Here is an 18,841-nt window from a genome sequence, read left to right on the forward strand (position 1 = left end):
ACATCCATCCTTCGTGAATTATTATCGCCTTATATTTTTCCGAAGGAAAGTCGACCATAAATTTTGGATAATGTCCACTTTCTGCAAAAATTCCGTGACATCCGCTACGCCAAAAAGTCAGGATGCGCACCTGCGCATATCATTCCCAATAATGCGTCTGGTTCGTCAGGCGCGCGGCAAAGAAAAGCGGCTTCTGTTTCCATCTCGGCGAGATTACGGCGACTGTTGGCTCCCCGGGGGATCTTCCGTAGCTCCCGACGTCTTAGCCCCACGCGCGTCATCCTCCAGCCGTCTTCTTCCCGCGCGCTGGTGATCATCGTGGCCGTTCGTCGCCGCATTGCGTCGCGGCGCTATCCTCACGACGCCGGCGCTTTGCGGTGGTGTGTTCTCGCGTCGCCGATCTTCCCAGCCTCTCAACTTGCTCTTGATCTTTCCCTCTTTTACTCCCGCGTTCGGCGGACTCCTGCCGCTCGTCTTTAAACAACCTTTCGACCCCGAGGACGACGGTGGTGGTGCTTCTTCGCTACTAACACTTGCCCTATATACGACGTTCCTAACGAACGACATTTCGAAACGAATTTCTTGTACAGTTGAATACAGTCAGTTTGTTGATTACATCGTAATTACATTCTTGATTGATTCGATCAATTCTACTGTTTCGTGCATTGAATTGAGCTCGAGGAAAGGATTCTGATTTAGGCCTCTTCGAGTGATTTTAAATGAATTAATTTTGCATTGGTAAATTTGGGACGTCTATTTCTATGTTAGTTAAAAAATGGCTAGAATAATTAAAAATAATTATACTCGTTATATGTATAAAAGTTAAAATTAAAGAAGGTATGTATATATATATATATATAAAAGAGATTTTGTATTAAAATTGTTATATTTTGTTCATAGATTTGTTTATAGATATGATGGAAGTTGAAAAATAATTAGTTGCAGTAGCTGGAAATAATACAAAATAGGAGAATTTTTATTTTAATTAGATATTAAAATAGAATATAATTAAATTTTTCTCAAAAAAAAATTTTTTTTGTAGTTTAAATGTGGAATTTAAATTGCACATTTTTTATTGTTAAAAACCGGAGCGGCATGTATATAGGGCATATTAAAGTAACAAGGATTTTATCCAAGTATGCATAATTATAGAAGTTTAATAGAAAAATTATAGAAATTTGATAAAAGTCTACTTGAATATATGTCGTTGTCAACTATAATTGTTGTCTCACTTTAATTTCCAATTTTCGGCGAAACGTGGCAGCTATCGCGATCCTTTATCTTGTTTTTGTTCTTTCTCTGGCTAATGAAATTTCATCGGAATGCTCATAAATTAGAGTACGTCCGATTGTTTACTTGCATCTGTCCTCGCATCTCCACGATCGTCTCTCTAAACTCTTCTCATATTTCTTCGCACATTCCCAATTTTTCGATAAATATTGATTTTGTATTTTCACATCGCGTAAAATTTGCATTCTATATATTTTTATGTCACGTTAGCGCTGTCAATAGCGTCATCGTTCAATTTTTTATATTTTATTTGATTTTGAATTGCGGTTAATATGTAAATTGAAGAGAATATATTTTGCCTTGTAAATATAGTATCGATAGTTATTTAGATCGTTTTGTATTATTCATTATTTCGAGAGCGAATAATATTCAGATAAATTATTTTGTTTTGTCACATTCACGGGCGAAATATGTGAAAAAGTTTTCGTATTTGCGTGAATCTAGCATTCAAAAGAAAGAAACTACACTAACATTCTTTCGCGCCTTGGAAAGCACCTCTTTTTCAGGATATACGAACGACTGCTATAATGTGTCTCGTAATGTCAGTGTTCTCGTTAAAACTTTCGGATGAGAAAGACGGCTCTCGTTAGTGTGCGCAGCGAGGTATTCTTTTAACGATTTTATCTCACAAAGTGAAGATTTTTCAAAGTATAAATTGTCCACAGAACTACTTTGATTGTTTGTACAAAGATTTCAGATTTTATAATGCAATCGACGCGTTTCTTCAATTATTTTGATTTGGGCGAATTTACGGGTCACTTGTAGAAATCTAGAAAAAAAATACGGAGAATTTCAACTTTTGAGGCATTTTTTTAGAATTACAAAATTACGCAAAGAAAAATTAATCTGATTTATCTGAATTTGCATTTATAGTTGGAATAAATTCGTATTCAGACAGTAACATATGACAAATTAATCGCAGATTTGTCATTTATAATAAATTTGTCAGGGGCTTTATCAGAATATAGAATGTTATGTAGATACTCACCAGAGTTAATGCTCATTAGCATAATCAATTAGCATTATTGTATAAATGATGATTAGGATTTCATGTGAGAATTTATAGGAACAATTGCTATTCAGATAAACATGCTTACAATGCAAAGCAAAAACTTTGCGTCTATTTTTCAATATTTTTGGATTATCATAGATTCTATTCGCAAAATATTGACGTATCGACAACGTGACAGCAATCTTGTTTTATAAAAATTTTTGAAGTTTATTTTATTTTTTTTATTCAAAGTTCTTGAATTTATGATGTTTTAAATTTTTCCATAAAACTTTTTCTCCTATAAATAAGTTGCGTATAAATCAATAATATAATTGATCATAAATTTTACTTCAAGAAACAAACAACTATTTTCTATTACACATTTATTTATTATCGAAATTTTGATATGGAGAATCAGAAAACTTAATTGAGACACGTGTCTGATAAAGAAGTATTTTGTGAAATAGGTCATTGATTTTAAAAAAAATTAAGAAAATAATAAAATCTAGCAACTTTTCATCGAGATTCTGCTACGTATATATGTATATGTACATTATTCGTGCACAACTATAATTCCTATTTTATTAGCGATCGGATAATCTCAAGATTTAATTAAGTCGAACGATATCATGGTGCAGGAGAATGCTATATTGGCTGCATCGCTCGTAATATCTGAGCAATGCAGGCAAATTGCCGAAGATATATTTCGATCAACTGCACTAAATTGCTGCCTGGGAATATTTAGTACGTTAGCCGGTTAATATTTGCGCGTTTATTCTTTGAACGATCTGTTTAGTATAATTAATCAGTATATTAAGTCAATAATAGCCGCCGAAGGCAGATGTCTCGATAAACTCGCGATAAGTATCTTCTGATCTTCGTGACTCGTTTCATTACGCTACAAAGATATCTCTTTCCATTGTCGATGAGAAGCGCCGCCACAAAGGCAAGCGCCGGAGTTTATGCTGAAGCAATGATCAATCGACAGCGAATAAATATTTATTTATAGAAAGAAGTGGATATCTTACATAGTTTTATGCAAATTTTATTACTTCAGCTCAAAATACTGTCATAATCAATATGATCTCGGAATAGTTTGATTATTGCTAGATAATTGCCTTTAATTGTGTGTGTGTCAAGATAGATTTTTTACGTGTTTAAAATCCGATGTTTTTGTATGGCAATATTTTTTCAACATACATAAAATTCATATATTGGGAAAATAATATACTTGTCGCGTGGAAGCGTTTTTAAACGGGAAACGTACGTGATGCGGAAAACCAAAGTTATAGAAAGATAAAACTGATCTTCTACCAAATGATTCTCTTACTTTTATGCGCGAATGAAATTTTATGACACATAAATTCATAGAATTTTATGAAACATTGAAGAAAATAAGAATCAAATATCATTCTTTTCCAATTTCAGAATTTTGTGAACTAAAACGGAGAAACGCGCAGAATCTGAAATTATTGAAAAATTGCAAAAAATCGAATAAATATATATTAACAAACTAATTAAATAAGGTGAATAATATTGATAGTGAAATCAGAGCAAAATATGTACATAATTAGAGATTCATCGTTGTGTATGCCGCGCTATACGCGTGAAATGATCTATTTCGAATTCGTTTTAAACTTCAAACCTTTAAAAGCTAAGGTGTTCATAATGTTATCGTGTAGGTTGACATTGATGTTCGCTTGATGATGAATGCGAAGAGCGTATCCCTTTGCATCCGGTGGTTTCACGAAACGTCTCGTTGAGGCGGCGACCCGTGGTTCACCCGTCAACGGAGTCATTAATCATTCGATCGTATTGTACCCTTTCTTAAATGTAGGGTAGATGTGCGATGTATGCCTTTCCCCGCAAAACGATCCATACGCAAGAAATACATCAGTTGTCGTTCTTGTGTACAGAGAAACCTGATTCGTTTGCGGAGATCCTGATTTTTTTGCATAAAGTTTGCGTATCACGCATACTAAATTGTCTGTTTTTTTTTCGGGGCTTGGCAAACATTTTCGTTAACGTGAACGCGAATATGAATCTGTATCATTAATTTTCGTATCTCAAAGATATTCATTGACCATTAATATAATCCGCATAATAATTTGCATTAATTTTGCATAATTTGTGGTAAACAAACGCGCGTTTCCGTGCTCACAAGTCTAGAAAACGCAATTACACCTCCAATTAATGCATAGTGAGCGCAATTAATTTGTTGTTTTCTTTAGCAACTAAAAGCTTTTATTAACGTTTCGCCAATGGCAAACACGCCCCGTAATTGAAGACTATTATTAGAATAGGAACATATTTACCGAGGGAGGTACTTTGTTAAAAGCTATCGTGATAGCACGTCAATGGCGATAATGGGAACTATAATTAAAGTAATGTCCTACAATTAAAGAAATGAAAATATATTTTTTCTTACGTACGATGGAAAGCCGACTGCAACCATCATTTTTAACGGTTGCTACTTTTAGTGAAGCAAATGTTTTTCGGATTAGTTACATAAATAATATCGGAAGGAAATTTTTAACAATAGCCTTGTTTTATATCATGCTTTTGAATATATTGCCTTTAGACAATTAACTGTAAATGGATTAATGTAATATTTCTATTCTCTTGTTATTTTTAATCAATATTGTTGGCCGATAATACAAAGTACAAGCAATTTCATTAATATAATTGGATCATCATTGTTTTATTTATAACTTTGTGGAGTAAATTCAACGTATTGCGTTTTCTCTTAGAAAACATTTTCCACTTCAAGCTAACCAATTTATTTGTAATTTGCGAATTAAATTAAAGTATGTTATTAAATAAATTTATTGCCAATAATGCAATGTTTTATCTTTGATAAAATGTAGAATTGAAATTTTTAATTGAAAATGTATAGTCGAATTGTTACATTCCTAAGTGCCATATTGTTTTCATAATAATTTTAGCAATATATGAGATGGAAAGTCAAATATTATTTCTTTACGCCGATCTTATACACATTTTATCGAAGTCGTGTTCGCAATGATTTGTGGAGTCGCGTTTTCTTTCATTCATATCAATCGCGTAAAAAATGAAAGAAATGAAATGAGCGGGCAATCCGTGCTTTGATGGCACAATGCTTGCATAAGATTCATCGAATCTCGATAATGCCGCGGAAACGCCATTTTCCAGACTTAACTCTTCGGGACCGTCTCGACGGTCGTAGAAAGCCGATCGCTCACGAGCACGAAATATTTCCTGACGTATCTACCATAGCCCGGCAATTTATTTTCCCCGATGCGCACAATCGGGCGCGCGCCGGCGTGCTTCCTGCTCTTGACGCGCTCATATCGGCAGGAAAATCGAATAAAGGAGGACGCTGCAAGCACGCAATAAATCCCAAACCGCGTCGGGACACTCTTCGAACGGGGATTTATTTCACGGCAATTCACTTGATTCCCGTGCGCGCGTACGGCCAACGTCGCTTCGGTTATCGCCATGAAATTAGGGTCCCACCCCGCGTGACGTTTGACGTTTCACTCGATTACGACGCGGCTTCTCCACCCGTTCGCCTTCTCTTCACGCCCTCTCGCGTGTACACCTCCCCCTCCCATCTCCACCGGATAAAAATAACGCGATTTAGCCTTGTTACAAACACACCGCGCGATCTTTGCCCGAACCAGTTACAAGCCGGTGGTTAACCCACATAGCTCTGCGGAGGCAAAATTGGAAAATCGAGTTAACCCCTTCCCTGTCGCAGTTCCTTTTTTGGGAATATTGGATTTAATTCACTGGGGTTGCGTGCATGCATGTGGTATTCTACGGCGAGGGTTGATATTTTTATTATTTTATTGCAAAAATTTCGGAGGAACGAATGAAGGAAAATCAAACATAGGTTTTTAGAAATGTCGCTTACATTCACAGCGTGCGTCAACAGAACTGAAAATTGATCTTTTTGTTTGTTGCATCATGTTTTATTTAACACTTGAATTGTTACATTTTCCGATTCAATTCAAGGATTTGTGATCACAGTAAAAAATATTTTCTTTTTTAGTGTATCATATTTTTATATAGCTTTTCCTTTTCTTAATAAAAGTGAAAATATTTGATTTCTTTTACGATTACAGTTTGTTTTACTCGTTACAAAGCGCGAGTCTATAAACTACAATATTATTTGCGCCTAAAACATGGAATTTATTAGAATTAGAGACGCTTGCGATCGAAGCACTTTTGGATTCATTTCGGCGAAATTTAATTGACCCATTAAACTTGACTCAGCGTATCTGAAAATTAGAAAATTATTTTTGTTTGCGCCGGACTTTGGCATTGAATCCAGGACAAAACGACCGGAAAGTTTACGAGCAGACGTTTTATCGTTGCAACGGGCTGCGACGTAAAATCTGACCCGAATTTGCGCCTCTAAAACGTGTTTTTCATTTCCCACGTGCGCGATCCGAGCGTGCCGCGTTAAATGCATTAACTGCTCTCACACGCTCCATTCGCTTTCCTACGAACAATGACGTGGAATTTTTACGAAATAACGGAAGCACGAGTTCGCAGCTCACATTTCGACAGCGCAGAGACGCTTCGAGATTCGAGAACGTCCGAAATCGAGAATCCTCACTCGGTACGCCGAGATTCTCCGCGATTAACATATAAATGAAGGAATTTAAATCCAATAAAGCCACCCTGCGCTGGCAATTTCCTTCGTAAAATCCGGAACGCGTGACGAATATATATATAAATTGTTATAATAATGGCTTCTGTCAGGATAACAGCGGTCTAATTATTATTAATACTCAAAAGACCGTTTTCGGGATATCTTGATCAAAGACAGCGTCGCATGATATTTCGCGCAAGATAAAAGATAACCTATCACGGCAAAGTTACGACCGGTTCTACTGTAAAATACAATAGAATTTCTTCTGAATATGCAAATAAAAATAGATAAATAAAAATAACCAGCATATTTTGCCGATCCTTTGTGTGAATTACATTTGTTATATTGCAAATTTATTCGCGGAATTGCAAATATGTCCAAAACGGTTGTCGACACCGCGAGCATACGCTAACGTCACATTTGCATTTTTAGTTTCTTGTACTTCCATATTTTATACATCTTTCGATGGCACTTATAGCAGACGGATTGTAAAACACACCATCAATAATCGTGGAAATAATTTGTGAGTCAAAATATTGGAAATATCTTGTAAATTTAAAGTGTAGAGAAAGATTATCAACCGGCTAAAATTAGTTCTTTCACGAGAAAATAGTTTCTTACGAAGGCGCGAAAGTTTTCCGTCGACCCAGTTGCAAATCTGCCTTAATATCGACCTAAGTCAAAGTTGTGGCGGGCATAGCCGAGTTCTAACCCAGATCTAAGCCAGATCTAACCCGGAACTAGAGATTCGTGCTAACTTGTCCTCGAGGTGTTCCGGTGAGAATATCGTATCGTCATTTAGCCATTTGTTCTCCGCACGATTGTATTGCATTTCTCTGTTGCTGGCGTAAGCCGCTTGAAAGAAAGCGATAGTATTAGTGCGACTATTTCGAAAGTAGTTGAATGAAAATAGGAATACTCGCGTTACATTGTTACTTAGGACAGACTGAAATATATGTTGCTGATAAAATTATCTGTGAATATATTAAATTAATTAAAAATTATGCTAATAACGCTTTCACGGATTATGTCAGCACTCGATAGGTGTGCAAGTTTTGAAAGTAGCAAAAAACGTAGCACATTTAATAGCACTTTTCGAGCGCGAAGGAAAATCCTGCTTTTTACGATAATTTGATGCAAAGAAGCATTTAGGACAAAAGATTATGGAAGAAATTTTTACTCAACTGCATTTTACGATATTTTTTTAAGTAAATATGTAACATTGTTATTTTACTTATTTAATATTTGAGCGGTATTTTAAACTTTTCTGGTCGCGTGCAATTTAAAAAACGACCAGATACTCGCTTTTGAAATTCAGAAATAAATTTATGGTATGAAAAACCTATTACGTTTGCGTTGTATTCTATAGGGATCACGCACACAATCAGTCTCGGTTCAAAACTGCAACGAGATCAGTCAACGTGTCCGATCAAAAGCGCAAACTAACTTTCGCCTGGATCAACTGGAATTCTCGTAGTTTGTTCGTTCCCTTGCTTCCTCTCGGATTAGGAGAGATATGGTGGAGAAATTCAGTAATAACATCAGGCGGAGTTCGAGTTCGGGCAAATTAATTTTACGTGCCAAGTAATAACTTTCGGGGGAGTCGAATCGCTGTTTAACACGGCGCGGGACGAAATAGAATTCAGGGATCATTAGCCAAATCGCGAAATAAATTGCCTGTCGTTACTAATTAGCCAATTATCGGCGAGCGAGAAGACAGTTTGTCACTGGGCCTCGTCCATTCGTCTTGGTCCAATGAAATCGAGTTCGAAGTTAATTAATGAAGCTAATTTAAACTGGACCCACCATGCGAAGCTAACATCCTTCGTGACCTCATGGATTTATCGTCTTTATATATAATTTACTAAAATACCAATTGCCCTGAAAATTAGAAAGAAAGAGATACATTTTTGATAGATATAATATACTTGTATTTATTTATATTTTGTATAATTTATTGACATCTTTTAATTGAAAATTGCAAGAATTCTGAAACTGTTTTCCGTATTCCACAATAATTTCTTTTATTCTTATTTTAGCTTTCCGTAATTTAGAGAAAATGTGGAATATTTGGAGGTATATTTTATATTAGGAAATAGAATTATGGAAATAGGAAATTCGTGGAATCAGCAACAGTATCCACAATAAATTAAGTCATTGTCCGATTAAAGTTTCCATTGTTGAGTTTCCACTGCTACGAAATTTCGTTACCGTCTCGGATAACAGCGGTGGAATTGTCGATAAAATCACGGCGAGCGATCCTGTTCAAACTTTAATTATTCGCATAAAGCTCGTCGACAGTGCGCTCGTTTCTGTTTTACGACACTGAGAGACGGAAAAAGGCGGCGAAGGGAGACCTGAATTGGATGTGGCAGCGCGACGAGAACCAAAATGAATTTCTCTTTTTGCGCCTCGAAAAACGTATCACGAAATTTACTTCGTAATAGATACGCGAAATACTTACGTCAGACTTTCGTCGACATAAATTGTCGACAGTTTATGAAATACAGCTGACGAAAATGAAGGAAAATACGCTTACATCCGCTTATCGGTCTTCTGTTAAACTTGCATAAAATTTATTAAAGCTGTATGAAACATTTCGAGAAATGCAATGTGAGCGAATTGCGACGAAGAGAACCAAATAAAAGGAAAAAGATGAAATATATTCTACGACGATAAATTTCGAGATTGATTTGTAAGCTTTTTTTTATGTACAAATTAGAGTTATCATAAAAATGTAAACGTTGCGTAAATGTTATTAAAAGAACATTAATCGGCTTATAACATTCGAGAAATAAATTCATACATTATTATTTTTTAAAAGCTGGGGATTTAAATGTAAAAAAAAGTATAAAAATCTGTTTATATATATTAATATTCTACGTACTAAAAATCGAATTATTTCATAAAATTTTACAAACACTTTTTTTTAATTTGATACGAAATCACATTTATCTGATAGTGGCGAGCGATATTTTCAGTAGTTCGACATCGACAAATCTGGCTGACGAAGTACGAAGTACATTTATTTGAACAAGCTTTGACGTAAGTAACTACTACCACAGGCGTCTCGTGAAATAGAGTATCGGGAGAGACGAGTAGTAATCGACGACACAAGTCAGTCGATGCGCGCGGCACAAAGGCTGTCTTTCTTCGGCCCGCGATCGGCGACGTGCCTGGCGCGTTTCTCAGGAAATTCCATTTGCCATACCGCGATTTATACGAATTCGTCGTGGTCCGGAGTATGCGGTCGAAAACGGGAGACTTGTTGGTCGGTGGAATCTTCGAATTTCCTAACTGCCTTTGGACCCTCGGCTTTCAGGAAGTCATATACGTGCACTTTGGGATTCGAAAATGATTACATTTCGAATTACAGTCCTTTGTTTCATCCTTTTCTCGTAAAATTAACAAACGAAATTTAAAAAAATAGAATGTCCAGGAGTTATTATTCGTTATATTTCATATATTTTATTTTCTCTTCCGATAACTGATACTCGCATTGGTTTTATACGGTTTAATTTTTCGAAGATAAAATAATTTTTAATGATGCGAATTGAGGGTAAATTGTGATAATCTTCATCAATCTGAATAATGGATCGATTACAGAATATTTTTGCCTTGATAATGCTCAAAATTGTCGACGCATATAAATGAATAATTATTGCCATTTGTCTTATGAAACATTAATATAAATTCATTGATCACTGCTTGATGCGCTTGATGCTTTGTTAGGGGGGAGAATTTTACTATGGCATTACACACTTTATCTAACAAGTACTACCGATCGATAGAAACGCACTCTCGTATGCGACCATGTTCATCAGGAATAAATATTGACCAAATGACATATTGCCTCTGGCCATTACCTCCTCGCCGGTGCGCCTCTGGCAATAATTATTGCTGCTCCGCCGGTGTAATTGGCGGACGCTCGGCTTAATAGTGTCAGTGTTTGTCCGTGTTTGTCAGTACTAGATGTAGATAAAGTATATGCAATGTTGATTCCGTCATTAAGGATCCGTAATAGCTATCTTAATCATTTTGCATTTCAAGTGAGTAATGTGCGGAGAAAACGACAAACTAAGAGGTTCCTGCATTTCACATTTAAATAATTTTCTTTAAAAGTTTATCTTATTTTTATGCAATATTTTATTTTATACTTAAAGGAGCTTGTTGAGTTAATTGAATGTTATTGTTTTATTTTTGTTCAATTGTAGCGACGGTGTTCGACAAAATTGCTTTTTGCACGATTGAATTGCTCTAGAATGTAGAAATGTAAGAGGATATTAGTTTTCCGAGAGTAATTAATTTGCATATGTCAAGTTGTATGTGATTAAAAACGTATTTCATATAAATTACACAGCTTATCAAAAGATATTTTGATATTTCAACCGTTCTTGACATTTAACTTTTACATTTTGATTCGGAATTGCAACCGAGATACTCGCTAAATATATGCTATTGAAAATTTGGTATACATAATTGTTCTCGGAAAATTCATCCACTTTTTCATTAAAATAAAAAACGCTTTATCTGTTTGGCGACAAACATATCTCGCAACTGATATAACTTTTTGCGAAGAAAGTTAAACTTTGTTAGGTTGATAAAACGTTGAATGCGCGGCAATAGAAGTATCGCTCGTAGAACTTGGTTTTCTTGCGGCAAGAACATAAAAATGTCCGAACGTAAGTACATCTGCCCACAAGTATTACGTGTTCTCTGGCATCGGGGAAAAATAATGAGTTTGCCAGTACTTACGGAACTGCGGAGATTATTGCGAAGCTGTGCGGAATAGCGCGGTCTGCGCAACGAAATGGATCCTCTGGTTTTTAAATAACTGAGAAACATGAGTGCCCGTGGGAGAAAGAGGTATAATGGATGAGGTTTTAAGTGGATTTATCCCTTTATCGCGAACGCTCGACTGTCCCGCTCCATTCATCGTACACACGTCGCAATAGTTACAGCTCGTAAAAAAGCAGACGTAACTTTTTAGCACATAGCATCTGCTGTGTGAACTAAAAATTTACGCTTTCAGGCTGTTCGAACTATTAACTTCGGACGTCAAGGAAAATCCAAAGAGGAATATTATTTAAGATGGCGAGGCGTAAAGGAATTATTTATTTTTGAAATAATTAAGCGCGGTTTATGAACGGAATAGATTCTATTAAGAGTTTAAATTTGCATTATATGTATTCTTTCTTCACACAATTTCTATTATGTATCTGTGTATTTATCAGCTGTACAGTATTATAATGTTTTATTGTTTATTTTATTATTAATTATATTTTACAGCAAATTTTCCTGCGAAATATTTTAAACTATATATATGCAAATATTATTATAAATTTATTGTAATTTTTAGATACACGCATTACTTATTCAAAACAATTAATAAATGTGTATTCATTTTTAATGTCTAACCGATAATTTCTGACGCGGAAAAAATATGGCGTCAATTGTACGCTGTTAAAAATGGTGGCCATTTTATTGGCTCTTACGATTTCGTGACAAGATAATTCGTTTCGGTGATCAAAATCATTCTTGCTTACATCATCGCTGTTAAGTGAATGCGATAGAAAATAATAAAGCCACACACGTCATTGTCGCGTGATAGCCGCAAGCGTTCCGATTTACAATCGATGGCATACAATGAATACGTAAATGATAACTCCGCGTTGATAACCGCAAAATGTGTATAAATAGGATAATCTGCCGAAATTGTTGCAGTCCGCTTTTGGGAAATGCCGAAAACGGTCGTACATTTTCTGAATTCTCGATCGCAATTCAGCGTGGTGCAATTTACGTTTGCCATGTTGTAATTTCTAATTTATCTATTTAATTATTCATGTAATGTGTTATGGAGCGCGAGTGTTTCCCGTTAAATTTCGAAAGGTCCCTCGCCATCCGTTAATATTACATACACTGAATATAAACGAAAAAATCCATAAGCACATGATGTAACAGATTCTCCGTGAAACTTGATGAAAATTTCCTTTTAACTCAAATTCGATGATATTGTTTCTCTCAACTTTGGTATTAAATTAAAATTGTATTATCTTGCTTTACTTAGCCATCGCTGAAAGTTTTGTCTTTGAAAATGCGCCGCTGTAAACGAAATTTTCCTGATTTATATTTAAATATGCTTTTTGAGCTCTGATCGTTAATGGCGATGGATTTTTCGAAGAGATAGAACTTTGGCATCGCCAATGGCATTTTTTTTTTTTTTTACGAGCACGCACACGATGAAGTCTACATCAGTCGGATAATGCTACGTAAAAGCATCAATGTGGTTACTTGCTCACTTGCTGATGAAATTTTCGTTCATCGTGTTACTAGAAAAGGGAAATGGATGGCGGCGAGTATATTTGAATAAATCCAATCTCTATGTCTCACAACTTACACCTTTTGCTATACCGTATACATATTTATGTGCGCAGTCTACAATACCGGAGAAATTGTAAACTAGAAACATATTAATTTTTAAAACTCTGAAAAGCTGCGAAAAAATAGTGTTGAGCTATCTCAAAATTATAATGGAAAAATATTGGAGATTTATTCAATCTTTTAATTTGAAATTAAATATTTTCTTTTAAAGTTATTTTATCATAACTTAAAAAATTTGTCATTTTTAAATAATTCATAAAATGCAAAGTTGAAAGAAAAGAAGACAAGAAACAAAATTATTATGTCTCTATGGATTTTCCGTTTTTATATTCTGTGGATAAACCTGCAAAGATTTCTCTTCGCCACGAATTGACATTTGAACTTTTTCTTCATGAACATTTATTTGTCTGTTTCAGGAAGGTGCCGTGGTGCCGGTTGCGGTTCAAGATGTCGAGAAAGGTAAGAATTGAATTTTTCGAAACGTCGGTCACGCGCGCGCCGATGTTGCGGCGACGTTGGATGAAATTTTCAGAAACACATTTCCGCCACAGTCGCCGTCTTACAACTTTTGCAATGTGCTCGCACGCGCGGCCAGTGGTTTCTAGCCTCACGTCGCATGACATCACGCTTTGACGAGCATTTCGAAACACAGTTTTGTCATCGCCCGCTGCTACGTGTCCTGTAAAAACAATAGAGCTGTTGCGCAATCAACGTAATGACATGATTGTGTGGTGCATAGTGATAGGAGCGCAATATTTTGGGAACGTTTGGCCAATCGATAATAATTGGTTTATATGTCGGTCTTGCATATCAATATTGTATTTCCGATTTGTTAATGCACCCATTTATTCACACGCCGTCATTTATATAGTGCGCTCGATAAAATATTATAATCTGCACAATAATTCGTTTTGGCAATACCGCAGAGATGCTCTTGATCGGTTTTTCGATGGATTTTAGATTGCCGATAAAACATTGTGCCATATCGTGTTATTTCAGCGCGAAATTTACGAATTCATTGATAATTGATAATCCATCAATATTTAGCGACACTTTCTACAATTTCAATCAATAGAATTCTTTTACAAAGTCTGCAGTGCACCACGAAATGACGTCAATAATACGTCTTTGAACTTAAAAGAAACTTTAACGCTGTTTTCCATTATTTAACTTTATAATAAAAAATAGATACTTATAAGATTATGAAAAATTAAAAAAGGAGGGTGATAAAACGTCTCTAGATTTGCGCGATTTCTTTTCAAAACTTTATAAAAGTTTCATACAATATTCTCTCTCTCTCTCTCTCATTTGATCTCGTTGAAGAAGTTAAAATTTAATATTTTATAATCTTTTAATTAATACTTCTGGGATGCTTGGATTTAAACTTTCTAAATACGTTTAAAAGGATTTGGAATTATTACAATTTTCAGACAATCTTTTATATTTACGTGACAACATTCAGATATTTTTGATATTCAGATGATGAAATACTTGTAAAACTTGTAAATTTCATGTACAGAAATTTTGTAATAAAACTTGTGAAATTTTTATTACAGATATACGATAGATAGATGTAGATTGATGTAGAAAAATTTGATCAAATAATTTAGATTTATTGACACATTTAAAGTTCAGGATAGATAGACGAAAAAATACGTACTTTAAAATTTATTTAAGTCTAAACAGACTTTTAAGCAATATTTAAAGTCTTATCTCCAGCATTTATCTTTCATCTTTTCACGAGAGATGCTCAGACCAAGCTGACCCTTAAACGCAATCGCCGTTAATCTCACGCATCTATACGAGCGCGCCGCGTTTCAATCAGTGCGGGCACGCGAGCGTGAGCGTTACAAGTTTTCGATTAATCGCAGTAGCTGCTCCAATTTCGAAGTCCACAGTCGCCTTGGTAGCGCGCACGTCATAACGTGCCTACGTTCGGACATTGTCTCGGAGACGTGGGATATTGATTTCTCCGGCCCCCCTTGAATGAGAGGCGTGTCTGCTTCGTTTATAATGGGATGATCAACAATTATTTTCGGCTTTGTGTTTCGGGATTATCGTCTGCGTATCCAGAAGCGCGAGAGATTATCATAAACAATTCCCCCGATTTAAACGCGCATCGCTGATACGCCTATTGCCTCTCTGTCTGCATGGATAATCGGATGTCGATTTTGCATCAACAAGGAATGCTCTCGCATTAGATTTACACGCTATGTAATGATGCAATAATGCGTGCAAATTTTCCAATTATTTAAGCTTTATTCGCATTACTCAGTTCAATTGGATCGTTTTACATGTAGTTCGGATTTTGAAATATTCAACGCGGCGTGTATTTTCAAATTGAAAAGCAAAAAGGCGCGCAATGTGGTTCTATTGAATCAGTGATTTTAAGTCTTTGACGGCGCAGTGGTTACGATACAAAGCTATCCCTTTCACCCTGCTTTTTTCGCTCAATTTGCACAGCGGTTTCACTTGGCCACCGCTCTATCGCAATCTATCGGTCGCTAATAATGTCAGGGAAATTCAATTTCTTTGTGTGTTTATCTGTAATCAATTTCTTTGTATCTATTTATCTATAAAGGTTGATACATTCGATGCTAATATCGCTAAAAGCGTTATCTCGTGTACACTTTTTATATTACACGCAACAAAGACAAAGAACTCAGACATCCGACAAACGTGTCCACGTTGAGCATGGCAATACGACGTTTAAGTTTTACAAAATGTTTTTCCCAAAAGTAATTATCAGTGTAGTCGCGTTCGAGAAACCTTAAATACTGTTCAAATGTGGGATGAACGCAGTCTCCGGGTTTACGGTAAGCATTTCTATTTCGCTTTGAGTTGGAGCTACCGAGGCTTTAATTGAACCACGATAAACAGCATGGGAGGGGGGGGGGGAGGGGGGGTTTGCGGACAAGTCGATGAGGAGAAATTCGCACTACGGGCGATTTCACGAGTTCTCTATTGCACTCTCTTTCTCCGGCTGTACAGCCGATGTTTGCCGAGTTCTTCGCTAAGCAGAAATAATCGGACCCGCCGCTTTCGCTGCGATCGATACGCGTTTATCAGCGTTCCCGGCCTGTATAGCGGGACGGGTCCTTTGACGATAAAGCACAGCATATAAATATTTGACAGCGGGATGACGCTGTATAAACGCGTTCCGCATATTTCGCTCACGGCGATGAGGATCCGCATTTTAATGTCTCTTTTTTTGCGGATTTATATCGCAGGTAATAGCGTTTACGCGCGGGATATAAATAATGGCGAGAACCATCTCGCGCTCTTCTTGCGATAATAAACCGCTGCCTCGTGATATTTCGTTCAGCGAAACGCACCCTGACACGATGCCTCCGCGCTTTTTCCCATTTCCTCGTTTTTCGGTGTGTTTTCGTCAGCAACCGAAACATAAATCAAATTGCGATAGCGAACATTTTTTTTAATTCTTCCGTGGAAGTCTCCCTATTTTTCTTCCCTTGCCGCAGAAATGACAACTCATGTACCGTAATTCTTTTGCATTGATGCTCATAATAATTTGAATAACATGGGTTCATCAGTATTCTTATGTCTCTTTAGGGATAGAATCTCCAAAGGTAAAGTATTATTGTGTATGAATATATGATAAAATTGTTTCATGTGACATGAGTTGAATTTTGTTTATTTATGGAATTTATTTTAGATGAAATTTTTGAAATATTAATATAATTAAAAAACTGAATAATATAGTTTGTGCTTATTATGATTAATGGAAATTAACAAAAGGAGAATGACTTCGCGACTTTCTGACTTATTGTTAGTTAGCTAATAGTAACTTTTTGAATTATATAATTGATTAATATTTTTTATGTAATAATTATAATCCGTAATTACTCGCGCAAAGTCTAAAATATACTTTAATTTTTGAAATTTGATATAAAAATTAGATAACTTTTTCGTCGATGAAGAATTCTCATCTGTTTTTAAATGATGAAAAAACATACTCTGCAAATATAAATGAATATAATGGATGAATATAATGGAAATTTTAGAAGCATTGCTTTTATTCATATCATATCATTGTCATTTTGTCATTACTCATATTATTATGTCACAAAAAGTTTTTATTATGATTTACGTATTCGATTTACGTAAAGGAATATTCTTTTATAGAGAAAACGACATATTTTCTCTTTTTTGTTTTTACATTTTCTGTAATTTTCGTTTCGGTCATAATCGCATTAGCGCGAGTTCTCGGATCCGCTCACTCCGTATTTCTCGCATTTTTTTTTCTCGTTGAAAATGAATCTCACGTACGAGTATCGAAAATGCTAAATTTAGTGACGGACGATTATTTCGAGCTATTTTATTTAGTATATTCGCGCGATTGCGTCCAACGCGTTTTTCAATCTCTGAAATCAAAGCCTGTCGTTCCGCGTTTCATGCGCGACTCTATTTTCCGATACGCGTTTTATGTGCGTATTTTGCGCTCGTCGTTCATCCGACAAGCGTCACGTGTGCCATCCAGCATTCGCATTAAGGAGGAATTATTGAGGAGCATCAGCGATATCATTGAGGGATTGCCGCAATGGATTCATCAAAGCAGATGACGCCGTTTGCGTGAGATGTGAATTAGTCGCGTTTACAATGGCACTTTAAACGTTGCTCAACCGTCACGTCGATCGTTCTCTGCGCTGTGACCGAATCGCGATCATTTCACGTTCTCGCCTCTTTATCTGTCCCGAGTGAATTCCACGTGTACACGGGTGTCGGGAGTGTCGAATTAAACAACGGGCGATCGTTTCGATGCATCTATTAATCCGCGGGATCGCAATTACCACGTTTTTCGATGTTTGTACAAGCGGCGCTGAAATAACCGAGAGTGAAGTGATGAATATTACAAATTTTCGAACGATCTGCGTGAAATCTTTACTATCGGTGAAGAGAGATGCCTTTGCTTTTTGTGACTTTTGAACGTATCCCGGGAGTGTCGAATCGAGCAACGGATAATCGCATGAAATGTTAATTGCCGCGTGAAATAATGGATTATTGAAGTTTTAATTTCCCGAAGCGCGAACGAAATGAATTAATGAACGAACGAGGTGCATTATAATATGCGAGTGCATAATAATCGAGAACTGTGTAATGTATTCGCGAGGATGATTATCTGAAGTGAAGAAGAGCAAGGAATAAAAGGAGCAAAGCAGTTATCAGAATCGGAAGGAGTACAGTAGCGGCGCACCGATCGGTGAGTGAGGTTTATTTCACTTACATGATTGCCGATTTATTTGTTAATTTGAAAATTATTGTGAAAATATTTATTAATCGTTTGACCACTGGTTCATAATTTAATCCACGATTATTTTTGCCCTGTTTATATCTATAATTTGTCAATGATGATTACTGAACAAACTACTCAGCAAATATATTTTGCTGCTTAATTTGCATATATCTTGCTCAACTATGAAATCTAAAAAGAACAACGAAATATATACATAGATATATATTGCTAGGACATAAAATATATTTAGCGAGCGTGATTGCGACTTGCGCAAGGGGGGATTAAT

The 18,841-nt window shown here is 35.9% G+C and overlaps 2 protein-coding genes across 6 annotated transcripts in view; both read left to right on the forward strand.

Moving 5' to 3' along the window:
• Nca (neurocalcin homolog) overlaps positions 1-18,841 on the forward strand; it is a 134,803-nt gene that overhangs the window by 21,804 nt on the left and 94,158 nt on the right. The window lies entirely within an intron of this gene.
• LOC105677508 (neuronal calcium sensor 2) overlaps positions 1-18,841 on the forward strand; it is a 109,710-nt gene that overhangs the window by 21,108 nt on the left and 69,761 nt on the right. For 2 of the 3 annotated variants that reach the window (XM_012376172.2, XM_012376170.2), the window contains exon 2: positions 13,718-13,760. Coding sequence is in view for 1 of the 3 variants with exons in the window: in XM_012376170.2 (XP_012231593.1) it covers positions 13,718-13,760 (43 nt within the window). In the remaining 2 variants the exon portion in view is untranslated. Of the gene's footprint in view, positions 1-13,717; positions 13,761-15,328; positions 18,523-18,841 lie in introns of those variants that run through there. The other variant, XM_012376178.2, reaches the window with a different exon arrangement.

This window comes from Linepithema humile, chromosome 2 (genome assembly GCF_040581485.1).
Source record: "Linepithema humile isolate Giens D197 chromosome 2, Lhum_UNIL_v1.0, whole genome shotgun sequence".
NCBI classification, from domain to species: domain Eukaryota; kingdom Metazoa; phylum Arthropoda; class Insecta; order Hymenoptera; family Formicidae; genus Linepithema; species Linepithema humile.